The 18,401-nt window shown below is 41.6% G+C and overlaps 1 protein-coding gene across 1 annotated transcript in view; it reads left to right on the top strand.

Moving 5' to 3' along the window:
• The window catches only part of PKHD1 (PKHD1 ciliary IPT domain containing fibrocystin/polyductin), a gene marked incomplete at its 5' end in the record, with an annotated part of 385,387 nt that overhangs the window by 29,029 nt on the left and 337,957 nt on the right, over window positions 1-18,401 (top strand). The window contains 10 exons of the mRNA XM_084889432.1: window positions 799-888; window positions 982-1,072; window positions 2,997-3,139; window positions 5,144-5,271; window positions 6,420-6,595; window positions 9,363-9,501; window positions 11,819-11,946; window positions 15,084-15,268; window positions 16,166-16,288; window positions 18,037-18,142. Coding sequence (XP_084745558.1) covers window positions 799-888; window positions 982-1,072; window positions 2,997-3,139; window positions 5,144-5,271; window positions 6,420-6,595; window positions 9,363-9,501; window positions 11,819-11,946; window positions 15,084-15,268; window positions 16,166-16,288; window positions 18,037-18,142 — 1,309 coding nt within the window. The remainder of the gene's footprint in view (window positions 1-798; window positions 889-981; window positions 1,073-2,996; window positions 3,140-5,143; window positions 5,272-6,419; window positions 6,596-9,362; window positions 9,502-11,818; window positions 11,947-15,083; window positions 15,269-16,165; window positions 16,289-18,036; window positions 18,143-18,401) is intronic.

Genomic DNA, 18,401 nt, shown 5'->3' with positions numbered 1-18,401 from the left:
TGGAAACTTGCTCCTTAGAGAGGAGATGGGGGTCCTCTGAACACCCACACCCACATGTGCACGCTAAAGCATATATTAGTACACCCAAGATTTCATAGTCTTTTGACTAACTCAGGTCCTATTTCCCTATTGACTGTGTTTTCTAAGTCTACTTTGTAAAGGTCAAGGCGTTTGGGTCTCTCAGTTGTGCTCCATACTTTTGTTGAATAATTTTGGTGTATTTTTGTTGTTTACTTTTGGGTGTACAGGATGAGTCACTATGGACTCTGCTTTTTAAGCTTACACTCTAGTCTAAAAAAACACCCATATACACACACGTATATAAATAGCCACAAGGAAAATAAAAAAGAAAATCACAAGTGACATAAGAAGTTAAAAATAACAAGTGACATAAGGTGATGGTCTTACTCCATAATGAAAGTGTAAGGTGCCTGGCAGGGAATGTATTGTAAGCCAGGAACAAGTCTCTGAGAGTGTGACAACGCCATGTGGCTGCTTCTGCCTGCCAGGCCCCTGGGAGGGAGAAAGTGGGGAGAAGAGAGGAAAGTGGGCTATTCAGGGGCCATGTGTGTGGCGGGGAGGGAGTAACAAAGATAAATAGGGAGACAGACATGCACATTATTCCAAGGCAAGTTTTTTCATTAGGAGATAACACTTGTGTTCTCCAGATATTTCTAGATGATAGCTTAAAAATGGAAATTTTAATAAGAAAATAGCAAGCCAAGAAGTATGTTCTTCGATGACCTCTATGGCTTGATTAGCACATGCCATTAAGTCCTGTCACTCTTGACTTTTTAGATGCTAACTGTGTCTGGAAGTGGGAACTTCTTCCTTACTTGGGACAATGTCTCTAGCCAGCCTCTCCCTGCAAATGCCTCAGCCCATCAGGTGGGAACCTCCTTCAAATACGGAGAGGTGCGGGAGCCAGGGGTGGTCTTTATATCCACGGTATAAACTCCTGGTAGCTTTTCTTTTCTACAGATTCAAACAGCCATTGAAGAGTTACTTGCAGTCAAATGCCAGCTGGAACCCTTTTCGGCTAACATCCTACTCCGAGTTGGATTTGAACAAGGTGCTGTCCCTGGCTTGACAAATTCTGACCCTCTTCTCCATCATTCTCTGGCTCCCCTTCTCCCTCTCTCACTTTGTCTCCCTCTCCCTCCCCCTACCCTCTCTCTCTGCCTCCCTCCTTCTCTCTCTTTCTCTCTGTCTCTTGTAAAATGGGAATAATGTTCATTTCCTCTCCAAGGTGCAAATAGAGTCAAGGAAGATATGGAAACTGGATTTGGACACTGAGTGGCCAAAAGAGTGGCCGCTTTCTTGGGAGGGAGCTGCTTGGTGTGGTGTCCTCCTGAGCTGTCCGATTAGAAGCCAAGGTGCCGGGGAGTTAGAGTTAAGGATCACAGTGGGAAAAGACTTGCAAAAGATATAGGTGGGAAGCAGCAAGACAGTACAAATCTTATTTAATTTAAATTGCATCTTGGGTAAAGGAATTATTACATAAAACAGTAGTCTTAACAAATTATAAAAATGAGAGGGTATATTTTATTTATTTATTTATTTATTATTTTTTTCAAGATCCATAAAAAAGATAACTTATTGACTGACTACTGTGCCCACATGGAGGAACAGACAGAAATAGGGTTTTAGAATTATTTTTTATGATATTTTTAAATCTTATTTTTCAATTATAGTTGGCATACAATATTATATTTGTTTCAGGTGTACAGCACAGTTATTAGACATTCATATAACTCATGAAGTAATCACACTGCTAAATCTAGTCCCCATCTGACACAATATCCTGTAGGTAGAGGCCAAGGATATTGCTATATTATTACAATATTATTATTTTTTTTCTATTTTTTATTAAGGTATTATATGTGTACATATCTTACCATTGCCTTCCTCCCCATTCCCATGCATGCCCTCCCACCCCAGAGTTTTTCGTCCATTGGTTTTGCTTATATGCATGCATACAAGTCCTTCGGTTGATCTCGAGAGGGTATATTTTAAAAATACTAAGGTGAATTAAGTTTCAATAGACACTCCTTATCTTTTTACTTCTCAACAATTTTTCATGCCATGGTACACCTGGAAATGGTAGTCCCCCTTTATCCAAACCCCAGTGAGTACATGAAACCTTGGATATATACCATGTTTTTTCCTATACATACATACCTCTGATGAAATTTATTTATAAATTCAGCAAGGGAGAGATTAACAGCCATAACTAATAATAAAATAGAACAATTATAACAAAATACTATAATGAAAGTTATGGGAATGTGACGTGTGTCTCTCTCTCTCAAAATATCTTATTATACTGTATTCACCCTTATTCTTTTTGTAATGATGCAAGATGATAAAATGCCTAGGACCTAGGTGATGAGATGAAGGGAGGTGAATAATGTATGCATTATGACAGAACATTAGGCGACTGTTGACCGTATTGATACTTTGCTTAACAAGCACTTTCCGGCTTCTTTTTGGCATATCGGAATGACCAGCATCACTACTCCTGCTCTTTGGGGCCATTATTAAGTAAAAGAGGGTTACTTTAACATAAGCACTGGGATTTGAGAACCCAGAGAGCTACTGAGTGACTATCAGTGGGAAGCATCTAAGCTAGGGAGTGTGTGAGATTTTTATCACGCTATTCAAAGTGGCATGCAATAAAAACCCAGGAGTTGTTTGTTTCTGGAATTTTCCATTTAATATTTTTGGACCACGGTTGACTGCTGGTAACTGAAACGGTGTAAGTGAAATCACGGTAAGGGGGGGACTATGTATATTTCCGATGCTCTAGGGGTGACAGAATGGAATTTTCATAGCTGGAGCCTGCTGTAGGGCACCCTAAGCCCTGCCCAGCTCACCCAAGGGCTGGGGGGGCCAATATCCTGGGGAACTCATAGCTCATGTTCTGCACCCATGTTGGGAAGCTCTGTCTTTTAAACATCTACCCTGTATTTTCATTTTATTTGAATTGCATTCAGGCCCAAAAGGTTCCAGCTTTGATGGGGACCTCACCAGTGGGACAGAGCCCTTCTGTGGAAGGTTCAGCCTCTGTAGGCCTCAACACCTTGTCCTCACACCCCCTGCCACCCAGCAGGGCTACCGGCTGGATCAGTACCCACAGGTACAGAGCAGTCCTCATGCTTCCAGGCGGCATTGGTTTTCCTCTCGGGGGTTGAGATGAAGAAATAGAAGGTCAAACGAGTGATTGGTGTGTTTCCTGTGATTTGCCTAACACGTTTCTGGCTGAGCTTCTCGGTTTCTTAAATGCCGTTTCAGATGTGAACAGATGCCTCCAGCCCTCCATTAGCTACTTGTTAATAGAAATGCCTTTGTATCTGTGGGAAACCTATGGGGATTTTTATATGCTTTGTACAGGGGTGGGCAAAAGTTGGTCTACAGTTGTGAGTATGCCAAACAGAAAGTTTATTCTTGTATTATTTATTGATTATTGCTTTAGTTTTCTACTTTTGCCCCCACAGCCCTATTTCTTTTCTTTTCTTTTTAAAAAAATATATTTTATTGATTTTTTAGAGAGGAAGGGAGAGAGAGAGCTAGAAACGTCGATGAGAGAGAAACATCAACCAGCTGCTTCTTGCACACCCCCTACCGGCAATGTACCCGCAACCAATGTACATGCCCTTGACCGGAATCGAACCTGGGACCTTTCAGTTCACAGACCGATGCTCTACCACTGAGCCAAACCAGTTTCAGCAGCCCTCTTTATTTTCTTTGCTCTTTAGGTATCAGTGCAGATCTATAATCAGACTTTCTGGTTTTGAATTCTGACTCTACACCCTGTGTGCCCTCAACATCTTACTTTAGTATACACATCTGAAAAATGGGTAATAATGTCTACCTCTCAGGATTTGGGTGAAGATTAAATGAGGTATTCCACTAAAGTACCTGTGCAGTGGTTAGGACTCAGCTGTGGCTAGCTATTGTTTTTTATTATAGTTATTATTATTATTGATCCATTGTCTGACCCATTTCTTTTTATTCATTTATTTAAATATTATTTTCAAATATATATATATATATATATATATATATATATATATATATATATATATATATAAAATTGATTTTAGAGAGGAAGGGGGAGTGATAGAGAGATAGAAACATCAGTGATGAGAGAGAATCATTGATTGGTTGCCTCCTACACGCCCCCTTCCTGGGCAAGGTGGGGAAAGGGGGGGGATTGATCCCACAATCCAGGCATGTGCCCTTGGCTAGAATCAAACCCGGGACCCTTCAGGCTGAAGGCCAATGCTCTAGCCACTGAGTCAAACAAGCCAGGGCTGACTGACCCATTTCTTGAATCCCTCTTAACTTCTTTGTGTCAGTGGCTCTGCAGTTCTTCAGATGAAGCCCATTTGCCCCATTGGAACCAGGGTGATCCTTGCTGGGGCAGCTGAGCCTATGGCAGTGGTTTCGTCCTGGCCTAGTTGAACGGCAGTGGGAACGGGACTGAATAGTTCAGGTCGGGGCACCATCCATCTCTCAGGCTTTCACATACAGCAGAAGCTCCCAATGGGCATAATTTTGCCCCCCTCTAGGTGGAGATTTGGCAATTTATGAAGACATTTTTGTTTGCCACAACTGGGTCAGTACTACTGGCATTCACTGGGTAGATCTCAGGGATGTTGCTTAATATGTACATTGCATAGAATAGATCCTTCACAGGAAAAATAAAAATCCAATCCAAAATGTCGATAGCGCTGAAGTAAAAAAGAAATTCTGCTCTATAGACTTTTTGAGCCAAATAATTTTACTTAACTCAGAGTTAGAAACCAAGGATGCTGGGAAGTTAAGAGTCAAGGAATTGCAGCTCAGAGAGGTTAAGTGACTTGTTCAAGGTTGCACAGGTAACCGGGTCAGAATAGGGGTTTTCTAATTGAGATCCTCTAAAATTGTCATTGCCAAACACAGTACACTAACTAACTCTCTTTCGGAAAATAACAATTTACTCTCCTGCTAGACGGGTAAGGTCTGGGAGGGCAGGAACTGAGCTGACTCCCTCACAGTGTGAGGCAGTGTCCTAGAGAGCTGGGCTTTCCTCACCTCACATTGTTTGAATGGCTGCTTCCTGCACTGATAGAGCTGAAGCACTTTCTGGTGTCCACAGCTGTGCACTGCATACAAAGGCCACATGAATAAGACCATGAAGGTGACCGTGTCTTTCACAATCGATCTTCAAAACATCATTAAGAACATCACCTGTGACTGGAGACTCGTGGGAACTAGTCCCGAAAGGTAGATAATCTGTGGGGAGGTGTGAGAATTCTGCCAACTGGATGATTAGCTCTCTCGGGGACAGTGCCTCAGGTACGAGCTAACAGGGCTCTGAACACAGATGGGGGGAAAATGGAGCCTGGAGAAGTTTGATGTAAAAACAGTTAGTTGTGAGGAATATAATCTTCCTAGAAGGAGTCTGACATTTCTCATAGAGTCACAGAACATAGTATTTGGAAGAGGCTTTAGAAAATATTCCTGGACATTACCGATGAGAAAAATGGGGTGGTGACTCACCCCATTTGATGATTCACCAAAATTTGGCGAGTGAACAAGATTCTGGAATAAAATTCAAGCATCTCGGTGCCTTGACTCAGTGCTCTTTCCAGAGATCTCTTATGGGTTTTATAAGTGGTTTTAAACCTAAATAGTCCTGTAATGTCCAGGAGTATTAATCTTCCTTCTCATTAAAGCCTAACATACTATCTGCCTGAGACACACACTTATAACTCGAGGCTCGGTGCACCAATTTGGCCTGGCCTGTGGGATTGGGCCAAAACCGGCTCTCTGACATCCCCCGAGGGATCCTGGATTGTGAGAGGGCACAGGCCAGGCCAAGGGACCCACCAGTGCATAATCAGGCTGGAGAGAGATGCAGGAGGTTGGCCAGCCAGGGAGGGTTTAAAGGAGGGTTCAAGGGTGTGTCCAGCCTGTCTCATTCAGTCTCGATCATTCCTAATTGGCCGGAAGCCAGCGGCAAGCTGACCTACCTACTGGTCAGAGAGTCTGCCCTCTGGTGCATATCATAGTGAACGGTTGAGTGTCCTTAGAATGTCATTAGCGTATTACGCTTTGATTATTTGACAAGTCTACCGGATAATGAGCATATTAGGCTTTTATTATATAGGATTTGAAAAAGACTCCATGTCAGAAATGAATGATTGCCTTACAATGTGATTCGCTAATGTGAGAGCACAAGTTCAGTTTAACAGCTTGTCTTGGATGTTGTACCCAAGGCACACAGGCCTGTTTGGGTGCTGGGGGTTCACAGGGTCCCTCTCCTGGCTACACAGTCCTCAGTCCCCCAGGTTGGAGAATGAGGACTCTAACGGGAGGGGACTGTGGATGTGCAGGCACAGGCCCATTTCCGCTGTGCACTTGTTTTCCAGCTGGCGATTCACCTGCACTGACCTCTGGAAGACTTGCCTGCATGGCTCCGAGCGTCTCCAGAGGTCTCTGGCAAACTCCCCGGTGCTGGTTCATCGAATTGACCTCTTCCCTCAAGCTCAGGAGATGGGCGTGTTCTATGTGGATGAAATTATTATTGCAGACACAAACCTAACAGGTGATCATCGAATCCACTCTCTTCCATGGTCCTGTCCATCGAAGGCTGACCTTAAACTTTTCTATTAGGGGCTGCTGTTATTTTAATGAAGAGAGCATAGATGATTCTCTGTCTTGCCTGCCTTTTCCTAGAGAGAAGATGGAGTTGGTATTGTGTGCCCTTGGTCCTATCTTTCTCTTGCTAGTTCCTCTTTTTTTCCTATTCCCTGCAATGCTTGCTCTTGCTTCTGGTAATTGTGCTGATGCCCCGATTTTACTTCTTCCTTGCTGAGAAGTCTTGGTTTCCTCATCCATAAAATAGTCATAGTGAGGTCTCTGCCTCATTGGATTAAATGCAAAGATTAACTGAAGTGTAATGGAAAACACTCATCACAGATCCTGACCATAGTAAATGCTCAATAAACAAGAGCAATTATTATTACTATTAACATATTATTACTGTTTATAAGAAGTCCAGAAGGATTTCTTGATCTATCAGTTACTATCTGTCATACAAAGTGCTGAAGAACACAGCAATATCTGGCCATACTAAGGGACTAAAATTCTGATTTATGACAGACTCAGTGAGAGCTAGAGGGTAACCAGGCCCTCATAAGAATACCCTTGTCCTTCCTTCTGCCCATCTAGATTCCTCCCACTTTTCAGTTAGGTTCAGGCCTGGCCTATTTCTCCACCAAGTCCTTTGACCTTCCTTAGGCACAGTGACCTCGCTGGGCTTGCTTGTCCACAGGTCTTAGGGACAACGTGCTCATCAGGGAACCTGAGACTGGCTGCAGAGACCGCACACCCAGGGGAAGGGAAGCCCACTACCAGGCGGGTGTCATTGCTCCCAGGGCCTCCAGGCTTCCAAGTTCTGTTTATTCTCCATTTCCAGTCAGATCCTGTGACTTTGGGGCTCAGCTTCCCTGCTTTACGTAGCTTCTCTCACCCCGGAGAAGGGGAGGAAGCAGTCATTTACATTTGATTTACAAAATGTGCAAGTTTTCAGCCTTTTGCCTATAAAGTTGCAGAGCTGAGGGCAGGGGAACTTGGGGGTGCACGGCAAAAGGTCTCTTAGCTCTAAAATTACGTTGTATTTGAACTCATCAAAATTCTGTCTCTTATTTGTTTCAATGGTTTAAGTGTTTTGAGGGCATCTGGGTCAGACTGTGTCACTGCTTATTTAAAACCTTGCTTATGTTCTGGCACACAGAAAATAATATTCAAATGGTGTGTGTGAGTAACTGCCTGAATTCTTGGTGCCTAAGATACTGGGATGGACCTTTGGTGACCCGCAAGTGCTGCCCAGATTCCTGGAGGACTGAGGGTCTCAATATTTCAGACACTTGAACTCCATGATAGGGAAACTCAGGATTAGATGATAGTTGCCTTTCCCTTTTCCCCCCTCTTCTCCTTTTAATGCTATCTTACACCTACACACTTTCAAAGTGCAAGATCCAGAGTGCTTTCTCACTGCCCTCACCTTCCTGCCACCAAATGCTCCACTATCTGGATCTGTCCTAGGAGTGAGTTGAGGAGGGAAGCAGAGAGGAAGAGGACAGAGACAAGAAAGAAGATGGGTGGCTTGGGTAAAACCACGTTTCCTGCTTTGGCTACTTAGCGTGCTGGCAACAACTTTGCTTTGAGGATTTTTTAATGGCAACATAAACTTGACACAGTTGAGCTCAGTATTCAGAGTTAATTGTCTGACATTTCTCTGATCAATTTAACACTATTATATTCTCCCATCTAAATGTCCTCTGTTGAAGTTTTTCTCATCTACTGGTAGCTACCATTTATTTCTCATTTGCTTCTTAGAACCCCCATGAGATGGTCCTAGTATTCCCACCCTATAAATGACAAAACCAAAGCTAAGAGGGACTGAGTATCTTGCTCCAAATCCATAGCTGGGATGTGGGCAACCCTGGAACCCTGAGATCATTGATACCAAAGCCAAAACTTCAATGACTCCATACCCAGCTGAATGAATCAACATTTACTGAGCACCCACTCTGTGCCTGGTGCTGTGCTAAGTATTGAGTATGCAAGCTTACTGCCTTAACTGTTTCCTGTCTCATTGTACTGTCCTGGGGAAGAAGCTATCTTTTATACAGCACCTAGTAGGAAGGGAGGAGAATATTAAATTACATTGTGCTGGCCATTTAAATCTGCCATCTCACTAAACTCTCCCTGCTGTGCAGTTTGGTATATGTCACGATTCCCATTTTACAAATGAGAAAATGTCTTAAATTAGTTTGATTAGTCAAATGGTAATCTAAGAGAACTGGAAAATCAGGGTTTCAACAGTGGTCTGTCTCAAAGTGTGCACTTTTCCTGCTCATGTGCTGACCCTACACTGTGGATAAATAGTAGGTGCCCCCAGCACGTGCCTCATGTGTTCGGTCTTCCTAAGGAGGATCTGCTGGGCATTCCTGGAGTTGCTAGGGAAAAGAGAGGCGGGAAGGATGGCCATCCACACTGTGGTAGATTATCCGTGTGAGGGTCCTCCTGTGACACGGAGTGATGTTTGTCTGGCTTATGTCTCCTTAAAATTTGCAGTGAAATCAGACTTTGTCTCCTTACACCATGACCTTGCATTTTTTTTTTTGTTGTTGTTGGTACTAAACTTCTGCCTCCTCTCACTGTGCTCTGCATCCAGCAGAAAGCGGGAGTCCCAGCTTTGAGTGTGTGCTGAGATCTAAGTAACTCAGCATCTCCAGCGGGGACTTTCCTCACAGCTGGCCTTCCACCTTGAGTTGCTTGGTATTAATTGGATTGTTGCTCTCCAGTTTCTCAGGCTGAGTCTGGAACAGCTCGCCCAGGTGGGAATCTGGTGGAATCACTCTCTGTGGTGGGATCCCCTCCAGTCTACCATGTAACCTCCTGGTTGGCAGGGTGTGGCTCAGGGCTCCCACTTATCACTGCAAGGTAAGAAGTTGTCTTTGTTCACCGGTCGCTCCTTAGGATTGTCAGTTGGTCCTGTAGGACACAAAGGTGGGACTTTTATTAGGAAAAGTCACCCATCTTATTGCTTAAAGCATTGCTTCTCATTCTTAAGAATGCAGACACCTGGAGGTCTTGTTAAAACATAAGTCGCTGAGCCCTAACCCCACCATCTTTAATTCCCTGGGTTTCGGGCAGGATCTGAGAATTCGCATTCTCAGTGGGTTCCCACGCAATGCCGATTTTACTGGTCTAGGGGGACTACACTTCAAGAACTAGTTCCAAGAGAATTTGTTTAAAAGTAGTTGTATGTTTATGCTCTTCAGAGGCTCACATTGCCTCCATTTTCTGTTCACACCCCTCTTTTCATTTCTCATATATTAATCTTATTAGAATTATTTGAGGCTAAATGGGTCTCAAGAACAAACACAGCTATTTCTAAGAACTCACCACCAGATGGCACTAGAGCCCTGTAAGCATTGCTTTTCTTTAAGTCAAACTAAGTCAAACTTCTTAGTCAAATTCACAAAAGCAGTAACTAAAGAGCAGGCTCTTCCTCTAAGCTCCCAGAGCACGTGTAGGCTCTAATTCAATCTTTTCTTTTTGTTTTTATTTATTTATTTATTTATTTTATTGAATTTATTGGAGTGACTGGTTGGTTAATAAAACCGTGCAGATTCCAAAACCCAAGTAGGACAGGAAGAATTGAGAAGCTCAGCCTTTACAATTTACCAATTCACCCCACGCCCCCATCTTTTTCTAATATGTTCCAAAATTAGTTCTCACTCTTACACCATGCTTAAGACAGTGTATTAATGGCAGGTGCAGAGAGCTTGACTTTGCGCTCCGATTTCCTTGACCTGGTCCTCTGGTCAGGAAAGAAGTGAAATCCATCAATAGAATGAAAGAGTGCAAGCTCTTTGGTGGTGGGGAGGGAGCTGCCCCAACCCCCAAGCTGCAGTCCTGTGCCCCAAATGTTGAAGCTATTAATAATTCTGAACCGATAGGACTAATTTAGGTGTTTTTTTTTTTTTAAAAAAAAATATTTTATTGATTTTTGTACAGAGAGGAAGCGAGAGAGATAGAGAGCTAGAAACATCAATGAGAGAGAGTCATCGATTAGCTGCCTCCTGCACACCCCCCACTGGGGATATGCCCGCAACCAAGGTACATGCCCCCGATTGGAATCGAACTCGGGGCCCCTCAGGCCCCAAGCCGACGCTCTATCCGTTGAGCCAAACCGGTCCTGGCCAAACAGGTCCACTCTTAAGAGTGGTCCTCACACCCTTCCCTACTGATTTTTCCTCAAGTCCCTTCAGTCTTGGGAGCCTCCAGCCTAAGCAAGACAGGCAGCCTTCAGTCTGGCCTCTCCTAGATTCATCTTCCAAAGCCCATAGTGTCACTTTGTCTTACTGCTTCTGTCTGGTTGTGTTACCCATGTCAGTATGTAAAACTGAATACTGTTTTTGACAGAAATTAGATACATTTATTGTTGAAAATTGGGAAAATATAGAAAAACACTTAGGAGAAGATAAAAATCACTCTGCTCAGACATAATTTTAATTAACCTATTGGATCCATATTCTGGGTGCCTATTTCCCCAAGCAGTGTGTGTGTGTGTGTGTGTGTGTGTGTGTGTGTGTGTGTGTGTATATATATATATATATATATATATATATATATATATTTAAACCTTTTAGTAGGGCCAAAAATAACATACTCTATTTGTAACATGCTCTTTTCAACCTAATGGTATTACTTAAAATTTTCCTTATTTCATTAAACATTCCTCTAAAATAAAGTTTTTAATGGGTGAACGGTATTCCTCATCATGGTGTGTCACAATTTAGCAGACCCATTTATGGTATTAAGAGCAGCATCAGGCAGTCAGTGTGTTTGTGTGCAGGTGTTAAAGAAGAACTTAGCCAGCTGGAGCCCGTGTTTCAGCTGCAGACACCGAACGGGAAAGTTTCTGTCCCTGCCTGGGCATTTAACTATGTCAATGTGGTTGAGAATACCAAATTCTCCCTCTACTCTGTGCTGGGGACCAGAGCTGTGAAGGCCAGTGTCCTCCCACTGGTGCCCAGTGAAAGGGAAGGATGGGCATTCTTAAAAAATCCTAAAATTACAGCACACTTTTTCTACTGTGATAGGAGAGGGGCACCGGATATTTGGGAGCCTGAACTCAGGGTGGTCTGGAACCGTGGGAGACTAGCTGGTCTTGGAGAAGGACCTATGTTCTGCCTGGAGCAGCATTCTGGAAGGTTACTCTGGTTAATGCTCAATGTTTGATATGCCACAGCGCTGTGCCCACTGAAGGAGCAGAAGAAGGATCTGGGATGGTCCAGGTGGCAACGCAGAGACTCCAGAGAACAAGTCCACCTTTAGGAGGACACTTTCGCATCCACCTTTCTAATACAGTGATTCCTGGTAAAGGGGCAAATGGGGAGACGGTGCAGCTTTTCTCATTTACAGTTTTAGGGGCATTCCTAGGCAGGCAACATCCTGTGAGATTGTCAGGCAGGGGGACAGTCTGAATGATATTTTGTTTATTTTCCAGGGTCTGAAAATGATCTTACTAAAAAAAGACTTAGACAATAACAATAACATATTGTTGTTAATATAACCCCAAACTTTTAGTTTTATAGATGTGGAAACAGTGGGTTAGCTTCTTGGGACTGTCATAACAGATGACCACAACTTCGTGGCTTAAAACAACAGACATTCCTTCTCTCACAGCTGAGGCCAGAAGTCCAAAGTCAAATTGTTGGCTGGGCCACACTTTTTCTGAAGACTCATGGGGAGAGTCCATTTCCTGCCTTTTCCAGCATCTGGTGGCTGCCCTTGGCTAAGGCTCCACCCGCTGTCTCCATGGTCTCATTGTCTCTTCCTCTTCTGTCTTAGAACTCCCCCTGCCTTTCTCATAAGGATATATGTGACCCAGGGCCCACCCTGACAATCCAAGATAAACTCTTCTCAGGCTTTGACTTAGCCACACCTTATCTAGGGGTGTCGAACTCAATCAGAGAAGGGGCCAAAATCTAAAATCCAGGCTAAATCGCAGGCCGAATGGTTTACTGAACAGTCATAAACTGACAATGTCATAAATTGACAGCGGAGTGCAGTGATGACAGCGCGGTGCGGGCCACATTGCAAGGCCTGGCGGGCTGGATTTGGCCCGCGGGCCTTGTGTTTGACACATGTGCATGCTGTACATAATGTAATATTAACCTGTTAACCGAGCGGGACTTATAAATACGTCAAACGTAAACAGTATCTGGAACAAGGAGGATATATGAATACGTCCTTGAAATATATGTTGCACCCTGAAACGGACAGTATATATTTTTTGTAATCTTTATAATTGTTTGTAAAATTTATAATTTTTTAATTCAATGTTTCCATTTTTTTGTTGGTATTCTTTTCTATTTGTTTGTAATTTTGTATTTTCCTTTGTGCTTTATATATAAATAAACGAAAAAAATATATATTTCATTTATTTTAATTAAGTATAAATAAAAAAAATAATAATGTGAAATTACGTTCACCGGGCGTGGCATACTGACATGTCCTACCTAGTGAAAGAGTATGCGCCGTTATATGTGGCGTAATTAAAAAGGGAACTCCCCGGTTAACAGGTTAATAGGTTCTGGGGATTAGGAAATTGACATATCTTTTTTTAAAATCCTCACCCAAGGATTTTTTTTTTTTAACTTTGATATGTAGAGAGAATGGAAGGTAGGGGAGGGTTTTGGGGGGGAGGAGAGAGAGAGAGAGAGAGAGACAGACAGACAGACAGACAGACTGACATCTATGTGACTGGACCAGGGATCGAACCTGCAACCTAGGTAGTGCCCTTGATTGGGAATTGAACCTTCAGTGTGCAGGCTGCTGCTCTAACCATTTAGCAACACTGGCCAGCGTGACATATCTTTTGGAGGGCCGCCATTCAGCCCACTGCACTGAGGTTTGCTCCAAAATCATACAAATAGTTGATGGCGGGGTCCAGGTGTGAATTGGGTCTTTGATCTCAGCTCAGTCCTCTTCTCTCTAGTGTTTTAGGCCAAGATCCATGGTAGCCATGGGTCTTTTGAATTAAACTCTACGATGATGCCATATGTTATTGAGGATAGTAGAGGTCATAACAAAGGTAGAAGGAGCTTTCAGATGCGATGAGAGTAGTTTCTAAATCTTCAATAACATATACATTTCACAAAGGATACGGGTTATAAATGATTATAATTTGTTATTTAATTTGTATAAAATAGGGAATCAGAAAGGAGGCTCAGGAGAACTCAAGAGTGGCTATTTAATATATAAAAATTGGTTCATGGTCCAACAATTTCTGCCCTCCCAGGCAGAAAGATGCTGGGCTTCCAATAAATCTTCTTGAGTGGGAAGAATGGAGTGGTATTTTCACTCTAATTGGCCAACTCAGGAAAAGTTGAGGTCCTTAGGCTATTGGACTCTATTGCTACTGGAGTCTGATAAGTGGGTGAATCAGTGCCAAGAGTACCCTGCTTCTGTGAAGTCCATCACTGTGCTGTTTCCCTTATCAACAATGAGACACTTGCAGCCCATGCGTAGACAGACTCTTCCTGCCACCACCTTCTATTGTGGATGCTCCTCACATCACTGCCTGCAGAACAACAGGGGAAGCCAGCCTTCACCTGGCCTTTTGAAATGGTGATGGCCCAAGTTATGCAAATGTAGAATAGTCTTTTTTTTTTTTTAAGGATGAGAATTTTGTTTGCATTTTTGAAATAAAGTGGTATTTTATTAACACTCCAAGGCAATGTGGGTTTTAAGAGGAAGACTCTTGAGTAGGTAGAAGGCAACCTGGTTTTTAATCAAAACCTTCCTCACTTGGCTGACAAGCTTCTGAATCTTCTTAGTTTTCATCTCTAAAGGAGGCATTAGGGTATCCAAATGACCCACCTCCCAGAGCTGTTGAAGTAGCTAATGAAATGGAAACTTTTGGTAAAACATGAAACAGTTCAAACCCAAGTAGGACTTAAGTACCCAGTGTTATGGCGATGTGGAATGGAGAAGCAGGTGGTTGGGCTTAAAGGGAATTCTAACAGAGAAACCAAAGTTAAATGTCAGCATTCCTCAGCTGGGCTGGCTATGTTTTTATGGATGTCAGCTGCTGTGTGCCTCTCCCATCCCCTGTGAAAGGTGGCCAACTTTTCTCTGTTCACAGAGCCAGCTACATTTTTTTCCCCCGGGAAAACTCAACATTTAACTAGACTTTCAGGCATTACTAGGATGTCTGAAGTCTATATTTTGAGCTGACAGCTGAGATAGTTTTGTCTGATGTGACTGTGCTCTCTGCTTTCTCTGAGATGTGATACTGACAAAAGGTACCATGATATAAAAAGTGAGCATCTGCTCATATCTACCTTAACGGGGTTGGGGCTTCTCTTGAAGCTTTATTTTGAACGCCAGAGTCTCCTGAATATTTAGAAGGCATCTTGACACTTATTCTCTGTTATCATCATGATGAGACCCTATGAGGGAGAGTAATTTATGTCTTGTATTTTGTATATCACAACCCTTCCCCACAGATGTTCCTGTACATATTTCAGCTAGTCACCTTCGTAAGCTCTTACAGAAGAATGCTGATGACTTCACATCCAGGTACCTCAATGTCAGTGACTTCACTGTGACGGAGGATCTGAAGTCTTGCTATGAACATGTATGGACCCTCTCCTGGTCCACCCAAGTTGGGGATTTGCCCATTTTCATCAGGGTATGTATGGTATCCCTTTTGGTGCTATGGGGTTTGTGCCCTGGTACAATTTTGTAAAGAAAAATAACAGAATAATATAAATGAAAACTGTCATGAATTATTAATTTTATTGGAATATTCAAACAAAGGGGCTCAATTATCTTTCTTTCTGAAAGTTTTCAAGACACATTTGTGAATCATATCTCTGATAAAGCAATTTGAACCAAGGTCTCCTTTCCTAACTCAGTGTGGGTAGAGACGTTGTTGGTCAGTGTCCACCTTACACCAATTCTGCATCTGTTATTGGATAATTTAAGCAGATGTGATTGACTTAGATTATGAGGGAGGCAGATGGCACAGCAGAAGGAACTTTAGAAAAGGATTTGCTGTCTTTGGGTAATGACAAAACCAGATGCTTTTGCATATTTAGGTTTTTAAAAATAATCTAATGATCATCTAGCATTTGGTTATTATAAAATGAAATCTGAGATGGAATATGATCCCTGTTATATGGTGGTGTGGGTCATCTGGTTTTTAAACAAAATATCTGGGTGGAGATAGAGGAAGGACAGTAGTCATCTCATAGCACTTGTTTCCTTACATTTCATTGTAATATTTTGGATTTCAAACATACAAAATATCAATAGAAAAGCACATAGAAACAAAAGTATTTCAAGACTTAGAGAAATAATTTTTGTAGAACTCCATTTGCAAATAAATATCCCTCTAACCTACTGGGGCTTTCATTGGTCATTACTTATGTCAGGTTTCTAGTTTTCAATCCCCAGTCACTCCATTTTCACTGTCTAGCTATCAGATTATCTTAAACAGAATGTGAAAAGACCTTTTATTATTTGTTTAAAACAAGACTAGACTGCTATTGCATGACAGAATTCACCAGAAATGTGATCATCTTAGGTCTCTGATGAAAATCTAACTGGAGTGAACCCTACTGCAACCACTCGTGTGTTATATGATGGTGGAGTTTTTCTTGCTCCTGTATTTGGAGACATGTTGGTTACTGCCAACCAGCACCCTCAGGTGAGAGTAGATGGGCCACCCCAAATGCAAGTACTAGTTTTACATCTGTCTCATCCCCTCCTTAATGTGTACTGTGGACCAATCCCAAGGATAAGTTTTATAACCCATAACACAGAGACAGTTATGGCTATCCTCTCTCTACTTCCACAGGGTATGGAAAGTACACTGAAAACTTAAATGCTTTGTAAACACAACATCCTGTTATTATAATTATTTTTTATTTTTATATTTTTAAATATATTTTATTGATTTTGTACAGAGAGGAAGGGAGAGAGATAGAGAGTTAGAAACATCGATGAGAGAGTCATCGATCAGCTGCCTCTTGCACACCCCCTTCTGGGGGTATGCCCGCAACCAAGGTACATGCCCTTGACCGGAATCGAACCCGGGACCTTTCAGTCCCCAAGCCGATGCTCTATCCATTGAGCCAAACCGGTTTCGGCCTGTTATTATAATTATTGATGCTATTATTATGGTATAAAAAATAGAGAACCTCTGTAAGTACATACGGTTTATACCTCCACACAGTGATATTGAAAAGTAAATGAGCTAAGTCAACTCCTTTTCTTTTTAAAATGTCTTTTTTTCTTTCCCATCTGCCCATAATCCTGTTATAAGTCATCTGCTTTTAATTTGAGAAAAATTTAAAGTACCAAACTATAAAGAATAATATAACCAAAACCAGGGTATCTAAACTGAGGATTAATAATCATCAACATGTTGATATATTTAGTATTTTTTGTCTTTATGGATAAAATAAAACAGATAAAATCAAAGTGTTCTTTATCAATTATGCCTTTATGCTATCCCAATACCCTTTTCCTCCATAAGGAAACATTATCATAAAATACAGTGTATGTACTTTTATCCATATTTCCTATGTAGAGAGTCCAATGAGCATATCTTTTATCATCTCCAAGTATTGTAGGATTCTATTAGATTAACATTAGCTCCAGTACAAGGGAAAGACATGTACAAGATTGTACAAGCTGACTCTTGAACAATCAGGGGTTAGGGGCACTGACACCCTCATAGTAAAAAGTCTGTATGTAACTTTTGACTGCCACAGATCGTAACTACTAGTAGCCAATTACATAAATAGTGAATTAACAACATATTTCGTAAGTTATATGTATTTCATACTGTATACAATAAAGCAGTTAGAAAAAAGAAAATATTCAAATAAGAGAAAATATATTTATAGTATTTATAAAAAATACATTTACCTATGTTGTTCAAGGGTTATCTGTAGTCTCTTCTTGGGGCCCTATTCTAGGACAAAAAAAAGACCCCAAAACAAGTGTCCAAATACTCCAGTTTTTAGTTATATAACCGTGTGGTAATGGTGGAAGGAAGGTGCCTACTTTTCTGGCATTTACCAGCAAAGAAAGGGCTTTTCACAGGAAATATCTACCAAGTTGAAAATAGAAAGTAATAAAAAGTCCTTGTGCAGTTTGAATTTTATTAAATTTAGCTTTATATGACAGAGAGGATATTTATTCAAGATGTGGTGCATTTAATTGTAGAAATGTGAGGTTTCAGCATGTTTGCCATCAGTTTAAGAGTCTGACATATTTTGAGCCATTCATTACAATTTAGGGTTTATTACTGGGAAATAGAAGAAAGAAAATAAGTGAATCATGAACACATTTTAATTGGGACAAATTTCACAAGTACTTTACTGGTATGAATACTACTGAGTACATGAAATGCATACATTTGGGTTTCATTCTTTTGCCTTTTTTCAGGTAGTTGTGCAAGTGAATGACATACTAGCTCATTGCTCAGGTTCCTGTTCTTTCCAGTATCTTGAAGGATCAACTCCCCGGGTCCACTCTGTGTGGTATTTTCTTGGTAAGATTTGTGATTGGGCATTGAGATGGTCATGAACTTTAGGCACAGATTGATTTGTCAGCGGCCGTGTACTGGTGATGGGTAGATAGGAGGTGCATCAGTTTATGGAGTGGATGTTTAGTGATGCAACAAAAAGTGTATTTTTTTGGCCAATGTAACTGATATTGTTATGATTGAAGATGGAGACAAGTGGATTTTTGATGACTTAAAATGTTTTATTTTCTTTGTTTCTTGTTTTGAAATATTCTTTACTTTGACT

This window comes from Pipistrellus hanaki, assembly GCF_964339955.1.
Source record: "Pipistrellus hanaki genome assembly, chromosome: 7".
NCBI lineage: Eukaryota > Metazoa > Chordata > Mammalia > Chiroptera > Vespertilionidae > Pipistrellus > Pipistrellus hanaki.
This window is presented reverse-complemented; position numbering and strand designations above follow the sequence as displayed.